At 37.4% G+C, this 14,641-nt stretch overlaps 1 protein-coding gene across 1 annotated transcript; it reads right to left on the bottom strand.

Annotated features, from left to right (window-relative positions):
- Positions 1–3,988: 3,988 nt before the first annotated feature.
- Positions 3,989–8,870, bottom strand: LOC116289533 (heme-binding protein 2). Its single transcript, XM_031696478.2, has 4 exons — positions 8,714–8,870; positions 6,208–6,526; positions 4,909–5,065; positions 3,989–4,620 (listed from the first exon to the last, which is right to left on the bottom strand). The coding sequence occupies exons 2-4, from the start codon at positions 6,517–6,519 to the stop codon at positions 4,166–4,168; spliced, it is 924 nt and encodes a 307-aa protein (XP_031552338.1). The 5' UTR covers positions 6,520–6,526; positions 8,714–8,870; the 3' UTR covers positions 3,989–4,165.
- Between the last annotated feature and the right edge of the window lie 5,771 nt (positions 8,871–14,641).

Here is a 14,641-nt window from a genome sequence, read left to right as displayed (position 1 = left end):
CACGAGAAAGAATGTAGAAATCCTCCCTACAGGTTATCTTGCATTGAGGAAAAACTCAAGTTGTCGTTGTGTATTCGGTGAAGAGAATGCTTGATTAATTACCCCTCGGCTCGAGTTTACTTGGAACGTGAAACAAACTTGTATAATTAGTGACTAACATGACCAAGTAAAACAAAAACAAAATTTGAAAGTTTGGTTTACTACTTTGCATTAGCTGAAAGACTGTTTTTTTCATGGACCAAGTAAAAGCATTCTAAAAGAGTCATAACAATGCTCGGTCCTCCATATCACACCCATGCAGTCCATCTGTAATGACATCATGTACCAACGCAGGAGGGGTAGGGACCTTTTTATGGTATCGTCTGTCCGGGAGTACGACAAGGAGTATTTTACCCGGGAGTGGGGGGGGGGGGGGCACTACCACCCCAACTTGGGTAGGGGTGTGCCGCCAGGACCTCAAAATCCTGACCCTATCCCAGAATATATATGTACGTATGACATGTATGTGTGGAATATGTGAATATAGATATTATGCACATACATAAACATACGTATATATTCATACCTTATTTGGAACTAAGTTGATGTGCAACTTTGTACAAAACGCCAAATAAAAAATGTCTGTATGTCCCAAACCTAAAATTTTGATTTTACATACCCTACCCCAGATTAAAACTAAGAATTGTACACCCTATCCCAGACTAAAAGACGGCTATTCAATAGATTGTAATCAATATTTACTAACGTTTTTATTGTTTTTGTGCCGGCAGAAAGCGTAGCCTATTCGCCAGAGAAAAACGACCAAATCGTAACCCTATCCCAGGCAAAATGTCAAAAAATGATACCCTACCCCAGACCCAAAAGGCGAAAAACCATACCCTATAGGGTGGCACATACCCGTATAGCAAATAAAGAGGAGTACCACCTCCGGGGTATTTTAACAAAGTTAACGACCATACAGGCTTCCATATTAGTTCTCTCCAGACTTGTTCGTTAAAGGCGAACCACAAGATGAAGTTATGGAAAATTATTTTTATTTAACCAAAGAAAAAGACTCGGCGCGATTCGTAGAAGCCAATATTCATGCAGAGATCTAGCCTCCGTCACATCCGGAATTTTCTTCGTAAATACCGTCTGCGAAACATCGCCAGAAAGTTTGTTCTGGACCCCCCGCAAATTGCGCGATTATATATAATAGATTCTGATTGGCTGTTAGCCAAGCTCATTCTAACGTGAACTCCCATTTTAACTCCCATCGAAATTTTACGTTATTTTTTTTAATTTAGCCCGTTTTAACATTTTCCCCCCCACCATTATTTTTTACTGGTGGGAAAAAAAATCTTAAAACGGACTAAATTCAAACAAGTTTTGACACGGGAAAACGTGTCAAATGTGCTGTGCACATTGGATACTTTGAATAGAGTATAAGACTATTTGGGATTTAGTCATTGTAAGATAGAAGAAAGTCCGTGGATTCGGTTTGAATATTTTTTACGGTCAAATTGAAAAGCATAAACGAGTCTTGTTCGCAAACCCCAAAGCAAGCCTCCGTCTCTCTGAGAACTAGTGTTATGGTGGCTCCATCGGCTCAAAAACACCACACAAAACATTATTGAACAGAAGATTCTCCATCTACAGAAAAAGTTTGGTCTCGAAAATTCACCTCAGAATACCCTGCGAGCAGAGTCTCCTTTACCTTCCCCCGAGTCAGAGAAAGGAAAGAAGACTCTTTCCTTTCTCTCACTCGGGGGAAGGTAAAGGAGACTTTGCTCGCAGGGTAACCTCAGAATGGAAATAGTACGAAAAACGTATCTCTTTCCCTACACTTCTGCCCAAACAATATGGCGTCGGAAACCGTGAAAGGAACTATAAATAAACTAATATAAAACTCGTGTGAGTACTCTTTTATGTAAATTATGACGCAGTAAATTCCTCGTCCACCCACTCGTTGAAGGTTTCGGCATGAAAATCCCTTTTTCATAAAAATATTCGACTAGAAATAGATACGTTTAGCTAACCAAAACAAAAATGATTACTTTAGTTAATACAATAACATATAACTCGTGCGGGTACTGTTACTAAAACAAGGAACGGCCTGAAACCACCTGAAACCACCTAAAACTACCTGAAACGACCTGAAACGACCTGAAACGACCTGAAACCATCTTGAAACCACCTGAAACCAGCCAAAACATTGAATCTCCATCGAGTTTGTCGTCCAGTTTGTGTATTTTATTGACTGTTATCGATCGATCAAGTGTTTGTTTTCCTTGGAAGGGATGTATTTCATGGTAGAATGTCATATAGTCGCTACGTATACTCTCCCATAGAAGTATTCCACACTTATACCTCACCTCTCCCTCGCTACAATTACCTGTTCCTAGCTATGATCAACCGTCCCTACCTATGATCAACTGTTCCTAGCCATTCGTAACACTAAATTCCGATCATACCTAACTCAACAAAAACAAATGTACTGTGCCCATAGGCACAGCACAAAAATAACCACGCAGAGCGAAAGAAGTGCTATCTCTCAATGATCGGGTAAAATTTCGAGGCTTTATTTCACGTTTCAATGATTTCATTGAAATTTTTGATGAATCTCCATACATTTCCTTATAACAGGACACCACAGAAACCAAGCTTGGGCTACCTGTGATTCTACTTGAGGATTATCAAGGAAAACACCGCACACGCTCGCGTTACGATTTTACACTAAACATTCGGTGAGAATCACATCCGGTTTGATAGTTCTGAGTTATCCAATGGGAGTTCACGTTAGAATGAGCTTGTCTAACAGCCAATCAGAATCTATTATATATAATCGTGCAATTTGCGGGGGGTCCAGAACAAGCTTTCTTGCGATGTTTCTCAGACGGTATTTACGAAGAAAATTCCGGATGTGACGCAGGATAGCAGAGATCCAGCCTCAGTTGAAATTCGGCCGTCCCAATTTGTCGGAATTATTTTCAAAAATGAAAGGCCATGCTCAAAAATCGAAAGCAAGGAGAGTTGCAGTATTGGCCTGTGGTCCATCTAGTTTAGCAGATACAGTAGAAAAACTTTGCGTTACAAACGGCTCATCTGCTGGGGTAACTTTTGACTTTTATAAAGAGGTGTTTGAGTTATAACAAAAGAGCTTTCTTGTTGAGAGTCACGACTCTTAATTCTAGGTTTATGAATTGTTACGTCTGGTTAATAGTGTATATGTTACGTTAAAACTGACGTCTCTTATTAAGTGAAGGTTGGGGTTGAAAAAAATCCTGGATGCGCGATGGCGGCACAGAACGACTCGCCAATTTGTTGAGTACAGCAGCTATAGAAAAACGCAAATTTCCTTTTTGCGGGACGCCATCCAAATGTCACAATGTCTCGTTTTCTGATTGGTCGATTTAGTCAATTCTCAATTCTGATTAGCTATTTTTCACATTCAAAAAATGCTGTAAGCGAAGCTGATTGATCGTGCTGCTTTTATCCAAGAGAGCACGATAAATAAGAGAGGGGTGAAACTTATTAATATCGCGGCGCGCCGAAATAGGACGTTTGCATGATGGCGTCATTGACTTCTACTACCAGAATCCCTTGCACACTTTCTTTTCTTCAGTTAATAAGCACCAATTGTTTTACTATTTTCATGAGGGAATACAAATTTAAATTAGAAAGAAATTCGCGTAGCATCTTGGTAGTGGGAGTCAAATGACGCCATCATGCAAATCTCCTTTTCCCGGTTGGGCTATACTTTTTGAGACCGATTGCAGTTAAATTTCGCCTTACCCCGCTCCCGTGCGTTAACTACAGGTGCGCTTTTTCTGCGCTCGCGCACCACTACCTTACCTTGGGGATATTAGACTAGCTACTAGTCCTCACTCGGTTAAATTAACCCCAAGGGAAATACGGGAACTGGGGTATTTAATATTGCATATTATTAATACAGAGCTCCTCATATCACAAGAAATTAGTCCCTTCTTCTTGAAAATGATGTCAGAAGTTCATCAAAAAGCAATTCTATTTATTCGTAATAAAAGAATAAGTTGATAACAATAATTTTATTTATATAAAAGCCCAAAGCTTGGAGAAAAAGGTTCATATAAACATTCAAATATTCAAAAGCACACAACTAACATGTTATCAACATGCAAAATGTTCCGTGCAGACCATACAAGCTTTAGGCCTCTTGGTCTTTGGCAACAAGCCAAACCTCGTTGTGTCTGTTGAATAGTTTCATGGGATCATCATAACCAGCAGTGACGTACATCTCGTCATATCTGTAATACGTGCCAGATAATCCATCTTGGTCAAGCAGTTTTTGCAGCATTTTAGCGTGCTTTTCCCATGTTTTCTGGCTCATCGCGTATCCGTCAAAACTATGAACGTAAACCTTGAAACTTCCTTTTCTTTTGACCCATACGTTCTGGTCGTTAGGGGAGGGAGGGTTGGTGATGAAGGGTGGTAGGTAGAATGACATGGTCATGTTGATCTTTTCTGTTGTTGGGTTTTTCTTGAATACTGTTGTTACTGGAACTGTCATCTTGATCTTCTGTTTGATCTCGTTGTTGCCTTGAATGTAATTGAAGAGACGCCAAAAACAAGACGTACTGATCTGTTTAGTCATCTTTTTGGCTGAGAGATATAGTAAGGAAAATAAATGAAATGAAATTTATGAAACCTTTATTAATACAGGGTAATCCCTTTAATAAGAGCCCTGTTAAACAAAATGAAGCACATACAATAAAAGACATTTAAACGAAATTAGAAACCGTTTAAAAGTTAATTTTAATGGAGGGGGGGGACAGTTTTAAGCGCTACTTCTAACAAGAAAATTATCCTTCAAGGGCAATATACGCGATCTGAGCTTGGGAAAAATACGCTCAATTAAGAAAAATAGAATAAATAATACTTATCAATTACCTTGCATGTTGGTGCTGACCCAGTGAGATGGCTCATACATCCTCACTTCATAATCATGATGTTCACTTTTATTCAAAACCTTGAATGATGGGCATTCGTTATCACTGCAGAAAGCTGCTCTTCCTGCAACCGTCTTCTTGGGACCAAGGTCAAGTACCTGAGGTGATAGGAGATAGGTGTTAATGTGGTAGCAAATGGCATAAGCAGTCCAAGCTCATTCCTTGTGCGATATTTTTGGAATATTCTGAAGTTGGTAAGACATTTGGTAAATTTGTTGTACTGAACATACCTTTTATTATAGATTTTTTGAGGGGATAACGTATAATAATTCCTTATTCCTTTTTCATTCGTTACCTTTATTGCCTAATTTAGATATCTTTCAATCGCGCCATGTGTTTTAAACATACTTTTTGTAAAATAGCTGCAAAACGTTTTTCAAATGCTCAAAAAAAGACGTGGCGTAGCGATGGGGACGGGGCAACATTTTTGGTAATTGATGGATGATTTTAAAGAAAAAGTAAAATTTTAAAAAATAGTTTGAATAAAAATAAAAATGTTTAAATTTTCTTATAAATTTGAAGAATTTTGTTTGTTTCTGTTGTTTTTTATTCCTTTTTATCATATAATTATCCATAAAATACCTATATTTCTCCTTTTCGAAAAACTGATATTTTCACATGTGATAATAACATGTTATTTTCACATGTGAAAATATCGTTACCATGCTATTAGTTTATAAATAAAAACGCTTTATAATAATAAAAAGCTTGTTAAGTTGATTTTATGGATAAATATAAATAATAAACAGAATATTACAAGGGCGCCTGGAGATATGAAACTTATCTTCTCGTGTTGAAAATCTCTCACTCGAAGATAAATTTCGTATCTCCGCGCGCTCATGTAATATCCTCTATTTATTCAAAAAATATTCCTGGGGAACCTCGCTAAATGATATTAGAAATTATCTAATAATCAATAGAATTCAGTAAAGTTGATGTATGTCGCTACTCCCCTGCTAAATCATTGTGAGGAAGACGTCTGGGGCACTGATTCGAGGGGAGGTAGGGTTGTCAGTAAGAATTTGAATTTTTTTTTTTCAGTCAAAACTTTTCATCTTGACCAAAGCTAGTTACTTGCTGACTCAAAGGAGAGGGTCATGACTTTCTCACAGCTTTCTACAACCATTTTTAAAAAGTTAACTGCGAATCCTGCCAGCCCTCCTCCTGACTCCATCCAGCCAATAACTGATTGACTATACGAGCCGGCATCATGAGTATCGTGGATTATATCAGTACCTACCTTTACAAATAAATCTCTGAGTGGTTTGAACATTTTCTTCATACGCATCATCATCATATCGGACATATCTTCATCACGCATCTTGCTGTAATCTTGACCTTCTTCAGACTCTTTACCCTTCCATTTCTTGTTACCGGCCCACGGGCGAGACTCACCGCCTTCAGAGCCCCAACGTGACTTGACTCCAAGTTTCTTCAATCCTGACTTCACCCATCTGGTGCCTATTTTCCATTGTTTCCGATCACCGCCAGCAAGAGAAGCGTGTATGATGCAGACCATCAGCAGAAGAAGAATACATATGAACTTTGCCATCTTGATTCTGGGACAGAAGAGTTTTGTATATTGAAACTTCGATCACCCATTGTATCATATCTATATACGCATACTATAAAATCGCATTCTTGCGCTCACAGCTAGTAGTCTAAATAAGCTGACGTCAACGAGAACGTTGGTTGTTTTGATCAATTAAAAACCTTGAAAAAACGCGTGGAAATGTTTTTCTTTTTGTGGTACAAAACAAATCAAGGTTCTTTTTCTATTGTCTGTACGCTTTTCGAATATCGAATGGCGTCAGAATATGATCCAAACTTTGCAGTGAAACCACTCGCTGCGTTCGTGGTTCCCCATGAGTTTTAGTCATATGCTGACGCCATTCCATGCTGTATAAGAGTACAGACCATAGACAAGGGACCTCGATTAGCTGAACAGATCTAGACCATAGACAAGGGACCTCAATTTGCTGAACAGATCTAGACCATAGACAAAGGACCTCGATTTGCTGAACAGATCTAGACCATAAAGGGACCTCGATTTGCTAATGTTACGATAACAGAGCGTATTCTCGCAATCTTATATAATTGGCTGACATCTATGATCAATTTAACAAATCGCACAATAGATTTCCATTTTCTGTCTTCTGAAGCAACAATGTGTGGTAAAATCGTTAATTTTATAAGCTTCCTTAAACAGCGAATTCTACTGATATATTTAATTATGTATTTGAATTTGTTTTCTAGAGAATAGCGTTTGATGACATGTTGGGCACAGTTCTAATAAAGAAATACAGTATAACCCCGCGTATAAACCTAGATTTAAGAACCTGTTATTAGATTAAGATTTTCCATTTAGACCCGCTTTGGCATCAAGAATCTGTCTTAGGCTAAAATTCCAAAGCAGTTTCTTATTTTATCAAAAAAAAAAAAAATTAAAAAATCCAAGAAAATAAGCTCTACAAAGATCTTACACACAGTAAGTTGTAAAATACATACAGTGTACCTTTATATTGCACATAATTATGTTTTGTATTTGCTTAGATTGCAGCCAAGTTGGAGAAGCTTTATATTTATTTATGCATAATTTGTATAGGTAATAGGATGCTATTTCACTATGACGTCACATCAAAACAATCTTCAGCAATCTATTGTTTAAACGCAAAGGATCATGATCGTCGGAGGGGGTCAAATCAACGCAAATTCACCGAAAATTGTTCTAAAACCCGTATCAATCCACAATCCACGAAGAAAAGTAGAATAGCCAGCAAACTCTCAGAATATTTTTTAGTACATATTAACACATATTATATCTGAAAACCAGGCTACTTTAGTTAAACTGTTTCGGTAGGAGCAAAATTTGTTGAATTTTCTATTGGATTTGGCGATTCTATCCCCCACATAAACAAGCAGTGAAGTAGGGCTATTTGGAATCAATACCAGACTGATTCCATGAGCCATAGTTTTTCCTCGAAAGAATGCGAATGGAAACGATCCAAATTAATCTTTAATTTGTACAGGAAAAACAATTTGGAAAAATAATACAATAGTTGCTTATATGAGATTATAGAGCGATGATACAATTAATATCAATAATAGACCACACCTCCCAAAAACGAGTCGCTTTTTTCTTAAGAAAATAAGAACCTGTTTAAGAACCTAATTAAATAGCCTAATTTTGCAGTAAACACCATTTAAATAAGGACCTTTTTAGGCTAACTTGGAAAAATCTAGGTTCTTATACGTGGGTTTTTACTGTACTAGCTGTCGTGCATGAAAGTACATTCCAAAATTGGTGAATATTTTCGCATCTCTCGCATATATCTTGCTAATATTCAAAGTGATGTATACAGCACATATTATTTTTTTCGTTATTTCTAAATACTTATACTTTAATGTATGTCGAATATGATCTTAGTTTGAACATTACGTAACTAAATCATGAGTTAGACCTGGCACCGCCGTGACAGACGTAACTGGATTGTAAAAGCAGTTTCCAATTTGAAGCTTACAAAATTACTTTATCGTTTGAAAAGCAGTAATCCGGCCTGATTTCTTGTGCTTTTTTTATCTAGTGAAACCCTTCATTTAATCTAGTTCAAAACTGCCTTTTCTTACTACATTTCCGAATCGAGGTGTGTGCAAAAATAATTATAGTCAGCGTAACAGACACGAGCTTCTAAAGCTAATGAAAGAAAGATGTTGGTAGAATGATAAAAAAAAATCTGCAATCTTACCTTTATATTGTAAAGTATTTACGACCAGTCGTGTCTGCTCTCAAGAAATCGGGCGTCGAATGGTTTTGATTATGTCGCTCACTTCTTTTATACCCTGATGTAAGAAATGGCCTCACGTGCAAAATCGCGTGCATGACGGACCTCCAACATTGCAATCCCGCCTCAGATTACAGATGGTAACCTGTCAGTTTGCTGTTATGTAACCAGGGCCGTTGCGCCCACAGGGGCCGGGTGGGGGCTTGTGTCACCCAGCTTTCCCCATGTGAATTAACTTTGTGCATCCCCTAATATATAGAAATGAAACAAATTTACCAAGCATGAAAGGAAAGCAAACAAGCAAGAGAATCAAAAGAGTCAGGCACAGTTTCGGCCGCTTGTCCGTAAATAAGGTCCTCGCTATCTGGGTGTTGAAGGGCATGTCCTAGAACCTGGACTGGACTCTGGACTTGACTCTGGACTGGACTCTGGACTGGACACAACCTAGACACAATATAGAGGCCAGGTATCTAGGGCTATATAAATGCCGGTAGAAGGATGATTTCTTAGAGCACTGTAAAGTCGTAGCCTGCGTCACATCCGAAATTTTCTTCGTAAATACCGTACGGTATTTACGAAGAAAATTCCGGATGGTGACGCAGGCTATAAAGTCGTCATTTTGGACTGTTTTGCTTTGTTGGATCAAAGTAAAAAGTAAAAACTCCTGAAAAATCGCTACTTGCTTCAGCTTCAAAGGCTCGGATTTTGGAAGCAATTAAGCAATGGTTGGGCAACCAATTTCAGTCGTTACTTTGAATTATTTTTTTCACGACCATATCAGCAGGACCCCAACAAAGTGCAGGAATGATAAATTTCCATACATATTAACACTACGAAACCTGAAATCAGACCCACAAAAAATCGCATGTTGGCAAATTGAATCACCAAAATAAATGGCAAGCTTAAATTGTGTGGTTGTCATTCTTTAATTTTCCTGTGTTACCTTTCTTGCATTAACTTTCGATTTTCTTCGCGAAGCGCTTAAACTTTCAATATTATGACTTTGCCTTATAAATATAAATTACCGTGAGAGGAAAATTGATTTTCGGAAACTGGAATCTAGTAATTTATTCTCTAATTTCCCGGTTGTGTCAGTCAATTCTGTGCGATGCATTCTCTTCAATACTATACATATACACATTTAAGACTATATCATTTATTTTCGGCAATGTTCTTTGTCGTGTGTGTGTGTGTGTGTGTGGCCGGAAGCGAAAATCTCAAGTGACATGGCTGGGAGTTGTCAATCCTGACAGTTTACTGTTTATTCATGATTCCCATGTTATCAGAAATTCCTGTTCCTTTCTTGACATAATATATTTTTTCAAAATTACTAAATTTAAAGTGGGGATTTCTACATGTTTCTACGAAAAAACCGCTGAAGATTGAATAAAAGATAACTGAGGCAAAGAGAGCTACAAAACTAGCTAAAATTTCTCGGGAAAAAAACAGATAAAGAAAGGTCTATCTTAAGATAGCCGCTTTGCGCGGAAGCCGAATTTCGCGCTGTCTTTTCAACATTATTCTGTAAACGCTAGATAAACGTAGGTTATATATTTTAAAATATATTTTAAGCCGTTGGTTCTTGAACAGAAAAAAAATTATAATGCAAATTCGAATTCTACCTATCATCGATGGGCATGTTCCAACAGGATCACAAAGAACATTGCCGAAAATAAATGATATAGTCTTAAATATGTATAAGTATTGAAGAGAATGAATAATAAAAAGATGTATAATTTTCATGTAAAACTGGGAGTCTAGTCCAAGATGAAAAGCACAGAGTCCAGTCCAGAGTCCAGTCCAGGTTCTAGGACGTGCCGTGCTGAAGTGGTATTCAACCGGCATATCGTGGCATATCGTACAGCGATCAAGATAATCCCGTTACGTAACAACATGCAGTTCAAGGTAAAGCAACGAAAGCAATTAAGCAAGAGGATCAAAAGAGTCAGGCACAGTTTCGGCCGCTTGTCCGTAAATAAGGTCCTCGCTATCTGGGTGTAAAAGTGGTATTCAACCGGCATATCGTGGCATATCGTGCGGCGATCAAGATAATCCCGTTACGTAACAACATGCAGTTCAAGGTGAAGAATGACGCGAAGTACGAGTCAAAATACATGTCTAAATACGTGTATCAAATACAAGTAAGCTATTGTTTTCAACAATATAACTTGACACTTTCTGTGACATTGACTGCGCATGCACAAGAATATGGCCAGGATGCTTCGACGTCAGATTTCTACGTAATACTACGCTGAATGTTAGAGAAATACTATACTTCCAACGATAATAGTAAAAATCAAAGTAAAAATCATAGTATGAATTGAAAATCGGGGGAACGCGTGCGCCGTTATACCGGAAGTCCAAGAAATCCTGGTCTCAAAATATGGATTATGCCAGAGCCCTCGTTCTTCGCCGCGGGCTTTGGGTACGAGATTGACGCAGATGGATGCTGGATACCGAGAATTTTCAATAGCAACGCAAGCGCCAACCGAATATAATCACAAATATCAATTTTTTAGTTTGTTTGATGTGTTGTTACTTTATATGCTACAAGGTTTTTCTCTGGGTTCTCCGGTGTCCGATTTCTTCCTTCCTTAAAATTCTAAGGGTCTGTGTTTTGGTCGAGTGTCGAGGTCGAGGGTACTAAGTCGAGGGTCGGAAAGTACTACGTCGAGGGTACCATTTTACCATTCAGAAACAAGTGTTTTCTTTCAAACGATAAAAGTGAAATAAAATAAAAGTTTACGATTTATTTAACTGCAGCAAGCTTTATTGAGCTTAAACGCTGATCTGCACCTCGCTACTTGTCATCACGTTATGACAGGTCACGTATACGGTTTCAATGTTCGTAACGCTTTCTACTAGCTTGTCCCGCCAATGCAGATACTTTTCTATATTTTAATTAAGAATTTTGCGGATTGTCTGCAAAAAAAATCAGAATAGTATTTAACGCCCGAGCAATTTTTGAATTAGCTGATCCGTATACAGTATATACCTAAAAGGAATCTTCGATCTTCCAATAGCAATCGTTTAGTAATTGGAACATGTATAAACTTTTAGAAACCTTTGGATATAGAGCTCTTTCGTGTGCAGCACCGTCCCTATGAAATGAGTTGCTGCAGAACATTAGATGCAGTAGTAGGCTTAGGGAATTTAAGCGGTTTTAATATATATTTAGGCACTGCCTAAAAGCGGAGCACAATTTGAATGAAACTGAAAGGTAAAAATAAGATCGGGGGAAAATCTTCAATTATATTTTATTCGAAATGATGATAATTTTTCCCATAATAAAAACCATGCAGTGAAATCGAATCGAAATGCAGTACAGTGTTCTTTGTTTTTGTTGTTTTTTTGTTTTTGTTTTTTTGTTTTTGTTTTTTTGTTTTTGTTTTTTGTTTGTTTTGTTTTTTGCGCGAGTATACTCTCCCACTTAGGAATTTTGTTCACAACTCACCACCACCCCCAGGGGTTAGTTTTGTTCTTTGAAGATTTTCTTCGACAAAATTTTCCAAGGCCGACAGTTTTAGGCTTTGAATCTCTTTTACTTAAAGAAAAACGAAAGATAACTACAGATAATCCAATACAATATCAAGTTTAGTGAAATTTTCCTCGAATGCCTTTCATTGAAATCGAAAATCTGGAGATTTAGGGCAAATCAAGACCAAAAAACAGAAAACTGGTTAAGGTGAGCAGAAAATAAGCTTACTTTAATTACCTCTTTTACCACAGAAACCAAGCTTGGGCTACCTGTGGTTGAACTTGACAAGAACAACTGAGAAAAAATAGAAAATAATGCAAAAGGCAATGCAAAATACAAAATGACGAATTTTTTTAGCTTTTTAAAGTGAAAGTCTGTCTAGGTCTTTATTCAATAACATCTCTCAACAACACAAATTTAAGCTCATTTTTAGCTCGTGAAGAGCTATCGTGGTGGCTAGATTTCGCATTTTTCGGATAACGCTTCTCAGCCAATCGTTTTGGGTAATTCCCGTAACCATGGAATCCATTGTATTAGCACAGTGACGTCATTGGAAGGATCCACGCACGTTGTTTGTAGAGGAAGCCATTTTGGATTTTCGATTACTTCATAATCACTTGTAATCAGCAGCATATTTTGAGTATTCTTAGTTTACTTTATGCTATTATTATTGGACCTTGAGATATGAGATTGTCGTATTTATCATCACGTTGGAAGAAGAATCCGAAAACAGCCTGGTTTGTCATATATTGGATCGATTAGACTCGTAACCAGAAAATTTATCCGAAACTGAGAAAGGATTCTAGCCAATTTTTAATAGATTTTATCATATATTGTGTATTTCTTTCTCCCATATATATATATATTTTCATATTTGTAATCTTTATATATATTTATTTGTAAACTTAAAAGTTTTTCCAATTTGTGCAAAAACATCTTTGCACAATTGAAAATACCACGTCAAACAGGCATTTTATTATAGTACATCATTTTCTAACTGTTTAAAAAAGGTTTTGAGTGTTAACCAAAAACGAAAATTGCGATCAGAACTCATACGAAAGTCTAGTTTTTGGCGCTTTTTGCCATTATTGCTCATTTATTGAAAAAAATTTCCTCTTAATTGATAAAGACAACAGTTTGTTTGCACAAAACATAACTCTGACTATCACCTTACTCGGGTCACAATACCCTCAATGAAATGAGTCATCAAGTGTCATTTGTCATTTTATCTTAGTTCATTGGTACTCAAAAAGCTTCACGAGCTTACCATGGGTTTACCTTTGATTATAACCATACTTGCTCGAACAGCTTAATAAACAGTTGAATATTTGGTGTAAATTTATTTTTTATTCAATAATTAAATAAATTATTTGTAGAAAGATATAAAATTATTCAAATGAAAGTCTTCTTTGTTTTGCCGATGGGACCTCGCGATAGGAGGCGAACATAAAGCTGCATTTTTCTTGAACGAAAAATATACTATAGTTGGTTAAAAACAACCGAATTGCTAAAGATTTACAAAGCTAAATAATATACGTTATTATACGACCGCGCGCTTTTCAGTGCAAATAAAAACCAAAACGAGTGCAAATATTAAGCAATTATTGGATGAGGTTGAGCATGATATCGTAAATTATCATGATGATGATGATGATGATTTCTATAGCGCTCTTTTCTATGTGGATATAATCAAAGGCGCTATGGAGTTGTGAATGACAGATTGCTTTTTGTGCAATTTACAAGCATGAGAGATGGTTAAGAGGCACTGAGGGTGGTCACTGCCAGGGTTTCTTTTTACGTCCTCAGTGGTTCTTCTATGTCCCCCATTTACTGTAGGTTAGGAAGGGTTGGGAGACAGGGCCTACGGTTTAAAGTCCTTGTCCGAGAAGACTTGAAGGTCTAACCATTTGCAGATATAATTACAAAGGCAGAACCTTCTCCTCAGTTGTTTTAAGACCCTGAGTTTTGGTCCGGCCGACGCTTGAACCACGACCTCCCGCACAACAGACCGACGCTCTTACCAACTGAGCTAACCGGATGGAGGTCTTCATAAATAGCTCTTATTAACCGAGTGCGAGGTCCGTACCGTAAGTTATGGACCGCGTAGCGCGCGGGTCATAAAAAAGTGGAAAAAACGAGGATCCATAACTTACGGTACGGACAGAGTAAACGAGGTTAATAAGTTATTATTATATGGCAAGGCATTGAGATTAAAAAGAGGCGAAGCAACAAAAAGTTAAGTTGACAGCGCATGTCAAACGAGAACTGCATTGGAAGGGCTTCCTGTACGTGCCAAAAGTCGTGTAGTGTTTGAGTCGCTCAAAAAGAGATGTTTTAGTTTACTTTGAAAGGAATTAGCTATAGTTTAAAGTTTTTTGAAATACTAGTTAACAAAAGTGAGCCTTTCTTTTGCA

The sequence above is a fragment of the Actinia tenebrosa genome, unplaced genomic scaffold, assembly GCF_029948245.1.
Source record: "Actinia tenebrosa isolate PJP-AT-01 unplaced genomic scaffold, QUT_ActTen_1.0 PGA_scaffold17__23_contigs__length_9995812, whole genome shotgun sequence".
NCBI classification, from domain to species: domain Eukaryota; kingdom Metazoa; phylum Cnidaria; class Anthozoa; order Actiniaria; family Actiniidae; genus Actinia; species Actinia tenebrosa.
This window is presented reverse-complemented; position numbering and strand designations above follow the sequence as displayed.